The sequence below is a fragment of the Aethina tumida genome, chromosome 2 (genome assembly GCF_024364675.1).
Source record: "Aethina tumida isolate Nest 87 chromosome 2, icAetTumi1.1, whole genome shotgun sequence".
Taxonomy (NCBI): domain Eukaryota; kingdom Metazoa; phylum Arthropoda; class Insecta; order Coleoptera; family Nitidulidae; genus Aethina; species Aethina tumida.
In genome coordinates, this window is record NC_065436.1 from 34210911 (window position 1) to 34229816 (window position 18906).

Sequence of the window (18906 nt, forward strand, 5' to 3'; positions counted from 1 at the left end):
AAAACAAACTATTTTGGAACTTCAAAAATTTTGTCTATACATTAAATATAAATTAAGTAAACTATGAATGACTTAAGAGTTTGAATTTTATAAATTTCAATTAAACACTGATTTGTATAAAATTAATTCAATTTATATTAATTAAAATCTCATTTTACAAATTCAAATTTTAAATGTGTAACAGTATTTAAATCAACTTCTAATTTAAATTTAAAATATAGAATCTTAATAATTAACAGAATTAATAATTACAAATTTTACTATAATAATTAAAAAACATAATTTGACAAAAATATACAAATTAATCGAATTTAAATCATTCTAAAGAATATTTTTATAATTAATTTATTTTATATTTCTCGCATTTTAAATTTACATTTTTTATTCAGGTTATCTGATAAAATTTGTTGTAAAAAGTAAAGTAAAATCCAATCAAATAAATAAAGAAATTATTAATTAAAATAAGGTTACATCTAATTTAATATTATTTTATATTTTATTTTAACATTACTTTTTTAAAAAATAAACTATTTCCTAACTTGAGGAATGTTACTAAAAATTATTGAAACTTGAAATAAATAAATTTTGTTAGAATTAATATGACGAATTTAAATTTAATTGATTAATAAATTTGAATTAAGCACTAAATTTGCAAAATACTGAAATTTATGTGAAAAAATATTTAAACAATTAATATTAATTTAATCTAAATTAAATAAAATTGTACAATTTTAAAATTTTTACTTCATAACATAATTTAAAAATAATAATAATTAATTAAGAAAATTGATCATATTTTTTTACTTTTTCCTTTAAAACAGTAAAATAAAGTAAAATATGATTTCTGATATTGGTTATTCGGAGTAGATTATTAAGAAAATATAACGGTTCAAATAATCTAATAAAGCTAAATTACATAATAACTTTTAGTTGCATCTCGTTATGGATCAACAACATATATGCGATTCTTAGGACCATCATAATTTGAGCTTGACTGAAATAAATACGTAAAACTTATGGCTACTCAAAGTCTCTAATTAATTTTACATTACATTTTACATTTGGTTAAATTTAATTATTTTCTGCATGGAAATTGATATAGTTTTCAGTATTTTCTAAAGTCGATCAAAATTATGCAAAATTCTTGGTTCCCATCGTTTTCAGGCATCACTTTAAACGATTGTTCCTCTCTCAATTTTACAGATATTTAATTTTTTTAACTTGGAAGTTTCATCTATAAGACCATGCATAATTTTCATACTTTTTCTCAATCCTTTTTGGCCGAAGCCATCCCACTGTGTCGCGGAGCGGAATAGCGGAGAGTCAGTCCTTCCACTCGCATCGTTGCCTTCGGCCTCCCGTGATATCGGGCCACCTCGAGAGCGCCAACCAGTTAGTGACGTCAGTTTCGGAGGACGACCGAAACGACCGTAGCACCGACCGCACGGCGGAGGTACCGCGCCGCGCACAAGAACCGATCGGTACGTCGCGGAGGCAGCAGTGCGCCTCAAAGTCCCGGAGTCTGAATAGAAAAAAAACATTTAACTGTAGGATTGCTGCCGTCGATTGTGCTGGTGTGATTCGGTGCGATCAGTGCGAATATGGATAAGTGACGGTACGGAGCAACAGTACGAGGCGATAATGGATGAGGTAGGTGGTTGGTCGTGTTTTGTGGGGTCGCGCGACGACTTTTTGCCCCGTCGATTTCTGATCGGTCTCGTGGGAGGTGCGACGTCTTAATTTCGTCCGCTCAGTGTCCAGGTTTTTTTTGCGGTCGACCTGGCAAAACTATCGTGTGAAAACGATAAATGAACATTGGAAACGATTACGGATTAAGCTCAGGCGGAACTGTTTATGCTACAAACGTAACACTTAATTATGAACACATTTATTTTAATTTAAACGCTTTTCTTTTACTAAGTACAAATTAATTGCTTTAATTTTTTTATAAAAAACTTAAGAATACAAACATAAGAATCTAATAAGAACAACTAAAATTGTCCTATTGTTAAATTAATTAATGTTTCTAATTAATTTACAATTTCTAATTAAATAATACAAATTATATCAATAATATCTGTAATTGTGTAGTTTGAAAATTTTCTTAAAAAAATCAATAATGAATTTCAGTATTTTTTCAGGAATTGCTTTTTTTAATTTTAAAAATATTAAACATCTTAACAAAATGTTACTAAAAGTGTGGTTTATTTTATGAAATTACCTTAAATAGATTTCATTGACAATCTTATGGATTCTAATAAGATTTCTGTTTTATAGCTTCTGAAGTACAAAATTATTTACACAATATTACAACAAACTACACGTAATTATTATTTATTATAAATATTTTATATACATAGTAATTTTGAAACGTGCTATTTACATTAAACTAAAATTTAAAAACAATTGAGGTCGTATTTTAATTTTTATTTTTTGTTCACCTAATTTATTTAAATTAATGCACTCCTCTATGAAAAAAAGGTATGTAGATAAAAATTATAATATTGTATATCTACATATTTCAGTTCATATTGTCATAGATTGAACAGTTGCATTATTTATGGCTGTGTCATTTGTTTGGATGGAAGCAAAGATTATATCAGATAAACGTATCTATTAAAGACAGATCCAAGTCTTATAAATTGAGTTTGTTGTCGTAATATCTGATATATCAAGTCGACGATGAATTTTATTCACTTGCCATTGACAACAATATTCAATTCGTCAGTTCTCTTATCTGTGTTTGTAAATCTTGACGTTTTAGATTTTATAAATTCATTTAGTTAAATAGAATTAGTGGAATTTTAACATATTTTAAATATGTGGTCTTTTTATGTAATTTGAGAAAATATATAGTTTTAGAGGAGACTTCAACAGACGATCAGAAATGAAACCCTCATTTATTTAATTATGTTCTAGTTACTAAAATTTCGATTATTTTTATTAAAAATATGCTATTTAAAAACTTGAATTCTTTAATTAATACAATAATTTAATGAGTAGTACAGTTTATAAAAAAATAAAACACTTTATTGAATATTTACTTAAGTTTTATCTATTATTCATAATTTTAAAAATATATTGTTAAAAAAATTGGATGAAATTTAAAGTATTGTAATTTATCTATTTCTATAAAATGAAAAAAAAATTGTTTAAATTTAGAAATTTTAATTTAATAACAGTGACTTCAATTATGGATAAAAAATGAAACCTCTATTTAATTTGTTACAAATTAATTTTAATCGTTTACAAATTATATTATAATTGTTAAAAATGATTAGATTTAATTCTAATTAGAGACACCATTGAATTATTTTATTAGTTTTTATTTAAGCTTTAAGATTTACATATTTTTCATAACTTTAGAAATGTATTATTTAAACAGTATTCACTTTTCTGATGATGTAATTTGTTTAATTGTATAAAATAGATTTAGAAATTTTAATTTAAAAGCGGAGACTTCAATTGAAGATAAAAAGTGAAACCCAAATTTGATATTATAATTAAGTTTCATCTATTGTTTATGATTTTAGTATTTTATTAAAATACATCACTGAGGTTTAAAATATCTATTTATTTATGTAAAATTAAAAAAAAAGAAAATGTAACCAAATTTAGGATTTTTAAATTCAAATGTTTAATATTTGTTAATATTAGTTCAATTCATGATAAAAAATAGATCACTAATTTGTTTAAATGCTTCTAAAAATTATTATTTATATTGTAAATATTCTACTCTGGAAAGCTCACAATATTGGGACGAATGTAATAATTCAATGACTTTTTTCACTTCTAATTCAAATTCAAGACTAATTAGTCATAAAATATTAAACTTTGCATTAAATATTTAAGTTTTATCTACCACTGATAATTTTAAAATTGAATTATTAAAATAAAAATAGATAAAAGATATTATAAACAAGTTATTTATATTAAATATAAAATATAATAAAATTCATTGAGATAAATCATATTTAGGTTTATCAATTTTTATGGTTTTGTGGTTTTATTTACTTCATTTAGTACAATTTTATATATAAAGATGCTGTATAAAGTATTCCTCTTATATCTTCTGAATGTAGCAAGATATTGATATCAAATAAAAACCACGTAAAATGTTATCTAAATTTTGCCATAATGTTGATATGTACTATATTGTCCAATGACCCTTTTTTAATAAAATGATTAGTCTTGTGATAGCTCATTTGAGAGATTTTTCTATTTTCTATTCATGAGCAATTCATTGAAATTCATGTTAATATATCAAAAAAATGTTTTCAGTTCTTATATATACAATTTTAGTTTGACTCTAAATTTAATGTTTAGTTTATTATTAATTAGTAATATTTAAATTTGTAAGAAAATAAATATTTAATTTTTACCAGTTATAAGAATTTGCGTAAATGTAGAAGTTCAATGTATAAATTTACAAATATTTATTTATGTATGTATAATTTAATTTATAGTTAATAGTTATTTCCTTAAATATTCAGATTTATTTCTGTTCGCCATTTTAAACGGATGGCACGACCATAAAACAAAATAAACTGAACCTGTTCGAACTCATCATATTTTAATAACATTGTTTATTGCCGAAATGGGAAAATAAAAGACAAAGGCAATATTTCAAAGTCATCTCACTTCATAAATATTAATGCAAAAATTATTCGTAATTCATGATCGCGTATAAAATTGCATTGTACACACAAAAGGAATTCGCTTAACGCCTTATATTAATTTTCGAGAATATATGATATGCCAAAACGCGGCTTCGTAAAAATTGGAAATATTCAAATTTGCATAAAAACAACGTTTTGCATACTCGAAGATTTACAGGTATACAAAGCATGTGCCGGGTCGTACCCTATACAAACACCGCTGAATTAACTGTACATTAATTTATTATCGTGTACGCGGCAAAAAGCGCAAAACGCCGCACTTCTTTTTACATTAATACATAAGATACATAAAGAGGTTTTCGCCATTACGTTCGTGATACGGACGCACGGACGTGGCCAGTTTATCGGATTCATCATAACTGCGAAATTATCGTTTTATTTTCGATTAACAATTATCGGAGGAAAAGCCCACGACTTGGTTTACGATATTATTAACTGATATCCCGTAGAAAAATCCAATTTGAATGCGATAGAAAGTTGTGCATGTAACGAAATGCCATTAACATATCCAAACAATGAGCATCTCGGTTCGTCCAATTAAGTGTGGGATTTCAGAAGTGGGTGGATGGATCGTCCACTTCGCTTTAACTAGATTTGCTCACTTTCAGCTGCAAACTGATGGGATGTTATGTAACTGATGAGACTTATTCATGGGGCCGATAGTTTTATGATAGTATGATTATACACAAAGTTTAAAAAGTACCCCTGATAACTTTTGAATGAAAGTGTATAATGTTGTCAATCCTACTAAATTTCGATTTAAAGTTGTTAGGTACCAAATTGTCCAGTACCATATGGTCACTATCAATTATGTCTTTAATGAAAGGGTGGTCTTATAATACCTCCTTTGAAAGGTACTTCTATTCTCTGATGGATCATATTTTCCTGATTAAAATCGTAATTACAATATTTTGAGATAAATCATATTTGATTTTGATTATTTCTTTTGCTACAGTTTTATATTCAGAGAAACTGTAAAATGTCCTCTACTTATATCTTCCGAATGTAACAAGATATCCACTTCGAATAAAAATTATTTAAAATATTGTAAATCTAACTAAATTTTGCCAAAATGTTGATTTATTTCAAATTGTTCAGTACCTTTTTTTAGTGGAATGGTGATATCTCATTTAAAAAGTTGTTACAAACTTAAGAGCAATTCATTGAATGAGATAAAATTCATAAAAAATAGTATTTATTACTAAAAAATTCATTATTTATATAAAAAAATTGGTATTACAATTAGATATTTATATAACAAAAAAAATTTTTAGTCCCTTAGCTCATTTGAAAGATATTTTTATTTTCTATTCAATGCTTTTTGCCGGCTAAAATCGGATGAGTTGTTACAAAGTTGTAAGCAATTCATTGAATGTGATTTACAAAAAGTAGTGTTTATTACTAAAAAATCATTATTTGAATAAAAAATTGGTATTACAATTAAGTGATTATGTAACAGAAAAAATTTTTAGTCCATTTCCAAATTTTTAGTTGCGGTTTAAATACTTTTTACTGTTTACGATCTTATTATATTTTTCATTTTATAGTTATTTAAAAAAAAATGTTAAGTTAAAACTAAGTTTCTTATTTCAATTAGATAAATCATATTTGAGTTTATCATATTTTATGTTTGTCTTTACTTCGTTTACTACAATTATATATAGAAGGATGCTCTAAAAAATCTTCTTAAATCTTCTGAATGTAGCAAGATATAGACTGCAAAATGTTTCAATCTTACTAAATTTTACCTTAATATTGATATATTCAATATTATCAACTACCTATTTTTAATGGAATGGTGCGATAACTGTCTATTACTAAAAAATTCATTTTAATTAAAACAAGATATTATCTTTCCAAAATTTTACTTGCCCTTATAATACTATTTATGATCTCATGGTATATTTTTTCTTCATTTTAAAATTTAGCACAAATGTTAAATTACTTTATTCCACTTAGATAAATCATATTTGAGTTTATGGAATTTTGTGTTTTTATTTACTTCATTGACTACATTTTTATGTATACACATATAGTAAAGCTGTAAAAAGCCTGTAATGAGATATCGTGAATGATTTATTTAATGTGATCAAATTAATAAAAGTAGTTTTTATTACTAAAAGATTTGACATTCTTATAAAAAATAGGTATTACAGATTTACTTCTGAATTATTGGTTGACCTCATTGTATAATGTATTTAGCATATAGAAATATAAAAAAAACAAAATAAAAATTATTAATGTATTTATTTATTTTTGAATTTTTTGTTTTATCAGTTAAGCTTTAAATTATATTTCACTCACAAAAATACACCTAAAAAAACAGCATATTACAGTATGTTAATTTAATCAAATCAATCAAGTAAGAAGACATGAGTACACTGTTGATACTTCAAATTAACTTTAAAAATTGAAGGTGGCGTTTTTTATAAAACTAAGCAGTTAAACACTCATTTGCAAATGTAAATTACAAATTTTCTCTTTTGTTTTTGTAACTACAAAAATCATACTTACAATAATATTTATTACAATCTAAAAGCTTAATATACATTTCGAAAGCACATAAAATCTCATTCATATACATTGTATCTTCTTAAAACATGATAAAAATGACAGTATCTTTTGCAAATGTAAATTGCAAATTTTCGTTCAATCGTTTTTGCACCGACTAAATTCATATTCAACAACATTATTTATTACAAACATAAAGCCTAATGTACATTTCGAAAACACATATAATTAAAACAAAAACTTTTTATGCCGCCTTAAAACATCACAAAAATGATGAACGTCAAAAAGATTAGGTCTAATTAATAAACCATCTCGTTTTAATTTAAAAATCCAGCTGCCTCCGACCGGCATTAATCTCTCAATTTCGTTGCTCGCACATGTCCGATAACGAAACCACACGTTCAATTAATACATCTAATCACGAAACAAAAATCACACGTCCATTTCCACCTGACACAATCCAATAAATAATGTCGATACGTTATGGAGATGCGGCGGTCATATTTCAGCGCCGGGGGGTAAATTCAAGCCTAATCAAACCCATTCTGTCCGTTAACTAGATGAAGTTTACGAGGCTCGTTGGGGAAAATTAGATTTTATTACGTTTAAATAATACGACGCGGTCCTCATAAATACCCCCATCACGGTTTTGTTTTTATTGCGGACACAATAGGGTTTTCCTGTTTAATAAACCTATCCAGTTCATTAAAAATTTTATAAGCCACAATAAACATATCATGAGCTCGTTACGATCGCCACGAATTTTTCATTTAATTGCACTTAATAAAATTTTTCGAACCAGCATGTTTCTCTTTTGTGGATTTAATGTTGATATAATTTTTTTTAATTGCCTTTAATTTTTTAACTGCCTTCAATTTTATACTGAGGTTTTTTATATCAGTATCAGTAAAAATTAATTGCAGTCATTTTTTTTTAATTTTCAAGTTGTGAGATTTAAAAATACATATTTAAAAACTAAATTTTTATACTTAAACTTGTTTAATTTAACTCTACTATTAGGGTTGAACAAAAAAATCAACTTCTGACACTAAAATACTGGTTCCTAGGCACCTTTAAAAATACTCCCCAAAGATGAGCTTTAGTTTTAATAAGAAGGTCCTCCTTTCTTCAGTTCCTTTGATCTGCAATATCTTTTAAACGGTAAGAGTTATAAAAAAATTGGAAAATACTTTTTTGTAGAGAGTTCAATTTCTTCAAAAAAAATACAGAATTTTTCTGTGTGTTCAAGTAATGATGAGACATGGATTTTACCATATGGAACTCAAGAAAAAATTCAAAACTCAGGAAGGATCTTCGTATTAAAATTAAGCGCTCATCTTTGGAGAGCATTTTATAAAGGTTTCTAGGAGCCTATTTTTCAACGTCGAAAGTAGTAGAGTAGTAGTTTTTGTCTCACCTTATTACACATAATTATTTTTAATTAAATGTTTCCATTTTTGAAATTCTCCAAAAAACATAAAACCATTTTGGTTTCTTAAAAATTAATAAATATGATAAATTAAAAAATTATAAAAGTTTTGGAATATAACTAAAATTAAATGAATAATTTAAGAATTGTTAAAATTTAATGGAACAATAAAATGGAATATAAAATATTAACTCATAAAATCTAAGAAATATAAAATATATATTCACTTTTCATAATTTTTATTATAATAAAAATTATATCTTGAAACCTTGGAATTTAATAAAAAATTTGAAGATATAATATCATTTAAATTTACAGATTTTATATTTAATTATTTCTATTATATATAAGATAATAATGCTAAGTCTAAAAAGTGTTTCGAGTTCGAGTTATCAAATAAAAATTACACATAAGTACGACTGTATATATAATATTTTAATAAAAATTATTAAAAATAAATAAACCATGAAATATGAAAGCTTTTGAAAATTAATTTAAATTAAAATTAATCTAAAGAAATTAAAAAATAAAATAAGAAAAAAGAAAAACATTAAAAGAATATTCAAATAATGTAGAATGTATTTAATATAAATTAATTAATTTAACTAAAAGTTAAAATTATTTTGATTGAAGACTAAATATTAAACGGTTTAATAGATTAAACAACATAAAGAATGGTATGTAACTGTTATATTCTACATTTATCAACTGTTAAAGTATTGAAACAAAAGAGACGTCTCATTTTATTCACTCATTTATTAGGTGAAAGTAACACAGACTTAATGGTACCTATTAGTATAAACACAGGTTGTGATATGACATGCTTTTCATCTAGGACGTCTTCATGTCTCCTAAAAATGCACATGAGGGCTAGGACAATACGGAGTAACATTAGAGAAAAAGAGGTATGAAATGGCGAAAATAAATAAATTAAAACGAAAAAGAATGATATAATGACGGTTGGTAGCTTGGCGAAGGCGATGAGAACCGGGTAATATTTATCTAACCGGACAATAGATATCTCCTGTTTTTCTACCAAAGATACTGCACATTCACGATGTATTGTCGTAAGTTGAATAGTCGTAGTTATGGGATACCTTTCCTCCGGCCATTGTGTACACCGTTCGATAAAAATCTGATATAATCCAACGTAAGATATGTCCCCAATGGACCAGAATCACCCACACAGCAACCGAGCGGCGTCCTTCATACTCCATTCTGCCTTCTGATTATTATGTCCGATAATACAATATTTAAAACCCCATGAAAGTCAACAATGGGACCTGCTCCTCACTCTTTTCACTCCCGCGATCCATTTGTTTCTCCTTTTGGTGCACCGTTTTCATTTGTATTAAAACGCTTTTTTTGTTGTTGTCTGCCATGTCAAAACAGGTCGAAATTTTATGGTAAGTTGAAACAATCGGGGTTTCGGCTTTTGTTTGTTTGTCGAAACATTTTGATTGCTAAGATTATTTGATTGATTTTCTATGCACCTTTCAATAATATTTTCTTTTGCATTCAGTTGTCTTCAATATATTGTTGGACTTTGGGACTGTTTTGATTGGTTTACTAAAATTAGACAAGTTTTGTTTTTGTTTCACAAATGAATTGTTTAATTTGGAACTTAAAATACTCAAATTCTCTCAATCTTTAATACATATTTTTTGTTTTCATCTCTTAAGTTTGTTGATTGAACTGAAGTGTTTTTGACATATTTACAAAAATTAGACTAGTTTCAACTTGTTTTGCAAATTAATTCATTAATATTTTTTTAGGATTAATTAATTCTTTAATTTTCTTTTAAGATATTAAGTTTGTTATTTGAGATTTATATTTCTTCACTTTATCTTATCAGACCACTTTTCAAATATTCAAATTTCACCAAACAATAATATATATATATGATAGATTAGCGACTGTTAATCTGTCTTTTTAGTTTGATTAAAACACTAAATTCACAATAATACGCTTTATTACAACAAACGTAGTTTAACCCTCGACATCTAAAGCTTGACTGCCCGGTCCTTTCTTAAAAACTGCCCCGATTATCAAATATAAACAAATCCTTCAGATTTGTTTACAAAACAAAATAGTCTAAATAGATGTGAGCCCGTCGCATCGGTCCATCGGTGAAGATGATGACGTAAGCTATATATATATATATATATATATTATTGTTTGTGCCTGAATGATTTTTTATAAATTAGGCTAGTTTCAACTTGTTTTGTAAATTTGTAAATTAATTCATTAAATAATAAAAAATAAAATAATAATAAAATAAGTTTGTTATTTGAGATTTATATTTTTTCAAGCTGTCTTATCAGAACACTTTTCAAATATTTAATTTTCACCAAACAATAATATATATATTTGGTCTTCATCTCTTAAGTTTGTTGATTGTACTTTGAAGGTGCCTAACTGATTTTTTAAAAATTAGGCTAGTTTCAATTTGTTTTGTAAATTAATTCATTAATATTTGTTTTGTCTTATTAGAGCACTTTTCAAATATTCAAATTTCCAAACAAGAATATATATTTTTGGTCTTCATCTCTTAAGTTTGTTGATTGAACTTTGAAGTGTTCTTGACTGATTTTTCAAAAATTAAGCTAGTTTCAACTTGTTTTGTAAATTAATTCATTAATATTTCTTTAGGATTAATTAATTCTTTAATGTTCTTTTAGGATATTAAGTTTATTATTTGGGATTTATATTTCTTCAATCTATCTATCTAATATTTTTTAGGATTAATTATTTCTTTAATTTTATTTTAAGACATTAAGTTTGTTATTTGAGATTTATATTTCTTCAATTTATCTTATCAGACCACTTTTCAAATATTCAAATTTCAAAATTGAATGATTTACAAAAACTAGGCTAGTTTTAACTTATTTTGTAAATTAATTCTTTAATTTTTTAGGGTGGCAAGTTTGTATGTGGGATTAATATTTCTTCAATTTATCTTATCATAACTCTCCAAATATTCAAATTTCTCCAAATTATAATATGTATTTTCAGTCCCCATCTCATAGGTTTCTTTATTAAACTTTGAAGTGCTTTTAACTGATTCACAAAAATTAAATTAGTTTTAAATTTGTTTTACAAATAATTTATTTAATTTTCTTTAAAAAATCAAGTTTCTTATTTGAAATTTATATTTATCAGTTTATCACTTCAAATAACCATTTTTGTTTCACAAATGAATTCTTTAATTTCCTTTTAAGATGTTATGTGTGTTCCTTCAATCTGCCGCATTCGAAGAATCTTCACACGAAACGAATAAAAGTTAAATTTGTACCTTTCATGTCCGATAATTTCATTACAATACTCACTTCATTCTAATCCACTTAAAACGGAATTACAAGAACCGACCGAAACCACGAAACAAAGCAGATGTTTCGTGAGCCGCTCGCAGGTACGAGCGAGCAGAAGAAGGGTTCGTGCGGAGTCATTAGTTCGGGCGCGGTTATAAAAGTTATCCGAAACCTATTATTTTATTCGGTGGATAAGCAGAAGCTCGGCACCGACCTTGAGCTGCCAACGCGAGACATCTTCATCAGCGACGAGGTACGAGGAACGAGGAACGAGGCACTGTTGTTGCGGTCGTACCCGTGGTTCTGCGCCGTCGCCCCGAGCCACGAACGCCGTGTTAAATCTTTGAAATTTCCAAACGACCGACGACGACACTTTTTCCGCGTAGAATATCTGCTGGTTTAATAACTGTAATGTTAGATTTGAAGAGCTCAATCCCCGGTCGTTTGAGGGAATCGTGGCGAAAACGTACCTACACGTTTTATAATAAACATCAACTGGTGGAGTGCGATGAAATGTAAAAATTTCGTTCACCGTTACGCCCCCCAGATAAATTATCACACTCATCGCATTTCAAATTATAGTTAATTGCCCAATTCTTTTCCAGATTCCAGATAGTTATTGTTAGTTATATCTGATGATATATCAATTTTTGTATTTAATTACACGAATCATTATACAACTATTTGGTGATTATAAAAACGAAATAAATTATGCAGGCTCGAACTTCACACCTAATTATTACCGGAGTGAAAGAACGTAAATCATTTTGTTAAGGTATAAGAAATATAATTGTAAATAATTATATTTTATGCTAATTCATAAGTTTGTTACACTAATTTGATCGTTATCTATTTCTTTAGACCATGTATGGTTATTTTTTATATTAGGTCATTAATTAAGATCCCCTGACATAATGTCTTAATTAACAGAAGAACGTATAAAACTTTTAAATTAAGATGTACATAATTTAATTGTTATACTCAAAAATCGTTGGTACTAATTAGTTAGTTCATTGTGTTTCGCTGTTAAACATTTTAAAGTAAACAATTTTGATTGGTTTCGTGTATCGTGCGATAATCATCTTTCTTACCGATGCCGCCAATAATCCGATGTAATTTTAGTAAACCGAATTCCTTGCACACAAAATCCTCATTAAATTTCACCAGACGGACATCCTGTACTTGAGATTGCATCTTTATGTCCAAAGATAAAATCGATTATTTCCAGTTATGTTTTTGCCATCATTCACAGGATTACCTTTTGTTTTCCGTCAGTTATTATCCTTTAATAAATACACCACTCGAAATACGATCTTGAATAATTCATTTGTGTTTTAATGTACCACTTTTATGACTTAATTAACCCGTTGCCGTTTTATAAATATTCAGTTCTTTGTTGGTTAATCCGGTTTAATTATTTTTATGTTGTTGACAGAGACATATTTGCGTGTGTTCAAAAAATATCGATGATTGCTATTGAAAGTCGTTTCGAAAACATTAGACGAAATTGAGTGTTAATTAACATTTTAAATCGGCGATGTGGAAGAGGAAAGACATCAAAACTAACTGTAAAAGAAGAATTTGTTGTATGTTTTAAAGTCTCATTCACTCTCGTCTATTATTATTGTGGTTATATGCCAATAAAATGATTCTATAGACTGTGACGAACAATTATTACAAACCACATAATTATTATTGTACCTGGTAGCTATATTAGTTCGGGTTGATACTTACACCGTTAAAACTATTAAATTGACAGGCATCATGAATATTTAATATTCAATGAAAAAGTTTAATCACAACAGCTTTTAACTAGATGCACGATTCGTCATTAAATGTTATATTGTTTCTCAATTTTCAATAAACATTCAACTGAAAATGTCCAAGCTTTTTATAAACAACACCATTTTAATTAAACACAAATCAAAATGTAATTTCAGAATTAATGTATTCATTTTAATTATTTCTTTGTTCGAATAAAAAATATGTAGTGACCTTTGTATTAATAATTATCAAGTTTTCAATGCTCATTAAACATTTAATATTATACATAAATTAATTTTATCGTATCGAATAGTTTTTTTTTATGTTGATTAATCCAAAGCAAGTATTTTTAACACTTCACAACTCGATAACTAGGATTAAAAAGCTTGACGAATCTTTTATTTTTTAACGACCATCTTGTTCATTATACCTTTCATAAATGTCACGTTTAATTAATATTTATCATAAAGGTAAAAAATATCAGGAAACTGAGGATGTTATTTATTCGTTTATTGGTTTATACCGTTCTTAAAACTTTGCAGTTAATAATTCAAATGTCAAAAAAAACAGTATTCGAATCAGTTTTTTATTAATTTACCCAATTAATTAATTTCTTATCCTATCAGTCCGTCTGCATCCTTTTTTATTTTTAATATTGTGTATATATAATTTTATACAACAAAATGGAGAATTTATAGTTCATAAATGTCGTTTTATTTAATATGCATTATAACACTTCATAAATTTATAACGAGGTTTGAAAAACCTGTAGTTCTTTTTTACGATTGTTTTATTAATTATGTTTTAAAAGTGTCAAGTTTATCATAAACCGATAAACAATGAATAAACTAATACTGTTAACGATATTATCTACTTGTTAATTATGGTATTGTATAACTTCTTTAAACACCACTATCAATAGTTTAAATCTTAAAAAAATAGTATTCAAATTGAATTGTTGTTGTGATAACTGAACAATGTTAATTAGAAAGGATTTTGTCCAGTTAATAACTTATTAACAACCCAATTTAAAGAGTAGGATATTTTTATATTTAATACTGTGCATAAATATTTTTTATGCCACATAAACTAAATTAACAAAAAAGAAGATTTTGAAAACATTTATAACAGTCTTAGCTATTTGTTAATTAGTTTTCTTACCTCCTTAAAAACCCCAGTCAATAATTCACAACAATTGTTTTAAAAGTGTCAAGTTTATCATATGCCGATAAAAATGAATAAACTAATATCATTAATTTAAATATTAAAACTGAACAATGTTAAGTAGAAAAGGTTTTGCCCAGTTAATTAGTTTATTAACAGTTCAATATAAAGTATAGGAATCCGTCTGATTTTTGTGCTTAATACTTTTTAAATCATTTGAAAACATTTATAATTAACTATTTTTATCTTTCTACCGATAACATGCCAGAAAACTGTGATTACTAACAATCTTAACTATTTATTAATCAGTTTAATTACCTCCATAAAACACCATAGACAACAATTCAAATATCAAAAGAAAAAGTTAACAATTCGTATTTAAAATAATTTTGATAACTGAGCAGACCCAATTAAAAAGACTTATTTATGGCTAATTAATTAGTTTATTATCAGCTTAAATAAAAAGTGCAGGAACCCGTATGCATCGTTTATTACTAAGTTGTTTTTATATTTAATATGTTAAATAAATGTTTTTATACATTAAAAATTGATGAATAAATACTTTTACATTTTAATGATTGCCTTGTTAATTATCTAATCTTTTGTTATAAATTTTTTGTATAATTAACGTTTTATAAGCAAACCGATAAACTATTGGAAAACTGTTATCTATTTAAAATTAAATATAAAAAATGGTAATTCAATTTTAAATTTTTAAAATAATTCTGATAACTTAAAAAAACTTATGACTAATTAATTAGTTTATTATCAGCCTATTTATAAGCGATTTGTATCTATATTTAATATTGTGTATAAATAATGTTATACTAAAAAGATTTTTAACACTTCATAAAATAACTAAAGAAAACTGGTGAATTAAATTAATGATTGTCTTGTTAATTACATATATTCTTTTTATTAAATTTTAAGTATAAATAATATTTTATCATTAAACTGATAAAGTATTAAAAGACTATGATTATCGACGATGTTATTTAATTGTTAATTAGATAGAACAATACGGACAATTTCTGATTTAAATATCAAAAAAATCCTATAGGTTTTTAAAATAATTCTAATAACTGAATACTCTCATTTATAAAGGCTTACAATTAATTAATTTATTATTAGCTTAAATTAAAAGTGCTTTAAAGTAGTTTTTTCATGTATGTTAATTATTTTGCAACAGCTCATAAACTAACTCAAAAATGTTTTTATTTCATAATTATTTTTAACACTTCACAATTTAACTTCAAAAAAATTAAATTAATGCCTTTATATTTTAATGATTGTCTTGTTAATTACCCCTATCTTTTTAAAAATGTTGCGTTTAATTAACGTTCCACCATCAGACCGATAAAATATCAGGAAACTGTGATTGTTAACGATGTTATTCAGTTGTTAATTGCTTTATCGTGTCCTTAAAACACCACGCAATAATTCAAATATCAAAGAAAAAAAATTGGGACGGAATCGGTTTTTTTTTTAAATATGCCAGATAACTGACCAGCCTTAATTAAAAGGACTTTTGACCACTTAATTAATTTATTATCAACGGCCTAATTTAAAAGTGCACGAATCCGTCTGCATCCGTTTTTTCGAGCAGTTAATTTTTATTTATGACGTTTATCTGTCGATCTACACGTTGTTTGACTTCTGCGACTAATAAAGCTGGTGAAAATAATAATTTTAAACGGGCCGTTTGTCTCGATAAGTTTTAATTGATTCTACCTACGTTTCCGGTGCGATTTGCATATCTGCGTCAGTACATTTTTTTCATAATATTTATTTGGACGTTTTCGAGAGGCGCACTTAAAATTTTTATTGCCATCAAATTGTTCGCATCCGTTATTAGATTTACATTAACCCGACATCAAACGTTGCGCCGAACCGTAATCTTCTCCTTTCTTTCCATAATAATATAATAAATTTACACACTCGAATAAATGGACACGTAATTAAGCCGGATTATTTATTATTTCAATCCTCAAACGCGATTCGACTCGGGTAATCAAGCCTTGACTTGTAATTAATATCGGAAATATTTTCGTTGAAAATACACAATTGTGTAATTTACCCTGAGGAACAATATACAATTAAACGATCTGTTTGATGGGAACTTCTTGAAAAAATTCGTCCGAAGGACGCAATTGTTCCTACGCTAATGATATTCCTGCAGCAAACAATTACAGTCCATTACACACAAGTAATTGTTCCATATTTACCGTGTAATTTCAGTAAATTCGTTGTATTCTTGTGCCACTTTCAACCAAAGAAATGAAAAAAACGTATAATTATTGATCTGAACGAAAATATTTTTTCTAAATTAACACAAAAAATTGATGTTGCCATTACGGTATATTTATGACCTGCATATAATAATAAATAACTCGAAATCGGTGTTTCATAAATATAACTCGCATATTATAATTTTAAAATCTGGCTCGGAACTTGAGGCTAAAGATTACATTCATTATGGACCATAATAAATTTTTCCCTCGCACTGTGGGACCCGATGTTTATGGCCAAAATTTATTTGTGTCCTTCTTAGGTGACATATGATCGTGATTTTTTTTTATTTGCTTTTATGTTTAAATAAAGTTATGTTATAATAATTTTTATAACTGTGAAAAACAATTATATATAACATATACTATTTTCATACATACTCCTCATTATTTTTTATATTTCCATAAATTGATGGATGCTTTAAACTTTATTTTTGACATATACAGTACTAGTCAAAAGTAAAGCAACACACATAATTTTAATAAAAATACGATGAAGAAACCATATTTTTAAGAGATAGTGTACCTTATAACTTTACTGATATCACAATTGAATTTGAACACGTTTTTATACAGTTCTTAAATAATTGAACAGTCTAAAGTAAAGCAACACCGTCATAAATCATTTAATTTTAGTTTGTCTTTTGTAGTAACAGTGATTAGTTAATTTTAAGTTTGATAAAAGTGCCTGCAGGACGAGCTTCATCTAATTATCTTAAAAATCGTATTGTTTCCAAGTACAGATCAGAACTTAAAGAAATTTTAATTGCCTCTCCTTTAAATTTAAATTGAAATATTGTGCCAAAAACAATTGGAGCTTCTAACACCAGAGGAACTGTAGCAGCATTTCCTAAACCTAGACGATCAACAATAATGACGATCGGATGATTGTAAGAACATCCAAAAGTGATCAGAATAAAACTGTCGAAGATCTTAAGACTAAATATTCACATTTGAGGGTGTTTGTCAATACCGTAAGACGTAGGTTAAGGCATAGAAGGCCCGCCAAAAAACCCTTCATTTTAAGAAAAATAGCTGCCAAACTCCAGGTTGCACGAGTGCAAATGGATAGGTTTCAATATTTAAAGATCCTTACAAATTAACATATACGATAAATCTTAAAATGAGGAAAAACTCACTCGGCCAAATTTCAAAACAAAGATCAATTGTTTGAAGCTATTAATATTATTTGGAATTCTATTTCTATAGAAGTGATACAACATTGTTTCTTCTTAAGTATAAATATTGTTTTGTACCAATTTAAATATACAAATGTTTTTATATTTTTTTTCTTCTCTTATAATTTGTTGCTTTACTTATGACCGGTATCGTTATTCTTTAAAGAAACATTATTAGTACCCCTAAAATTTATACAGAGTATTCGTTTTTATTTTTAATTTGGGGCATCTTAAAACATCAAATACTAATAACAATTTTTAATGTAATATCACACATATTTTACAATTTTGTATATATTATTATTTTCTCCAAACCAAAGTGTAAAGAGTATATATTTATCTAGTTTTGATGAATTAAACTATTCTATACGTTGCTTAGATAAAGAATTTTGAAATCTTTATCTAATCATATAATCATCATATCTTTCAATTTTATAGATATTTTGAGACAAAATTATGAGAATTTGTAGTTTTATTTTTTAATTTTACCCAGGTCATCCCACTGTGCCCTGTAATGAAAATGCACAAACAAATTTTATCCCACAAATATAAAAAAATTCTATTAGCCTTTTGAATTCTATT

At 26.5% G+C, this 18906-nt stretch overlaps 1 protein-coding gene across 1 annotated transcript in view; it reads left to right on the top strand.

The window, feature by feature from the left end:
- Window positions 1-1433: 1433 nt before the first annotated feature.
- The window catches only part of LOC109602453 (uncharacterized), a 32919-nt gene continuing 15446 nt past the window's right edge, over window positions 1434-18906 (top strand). The window contains exon 1 of the mRNA XM_020018815.2: window positions 1434-1650. Coding sequence (XP_019874374.1) covers window positions 1642-1650 — 9 coding nt within the window. The 5' untranslated portion in view covers window positions 1434-1641. The remainder of the gene's footprint in view (window positions 1651-18906) is intronic.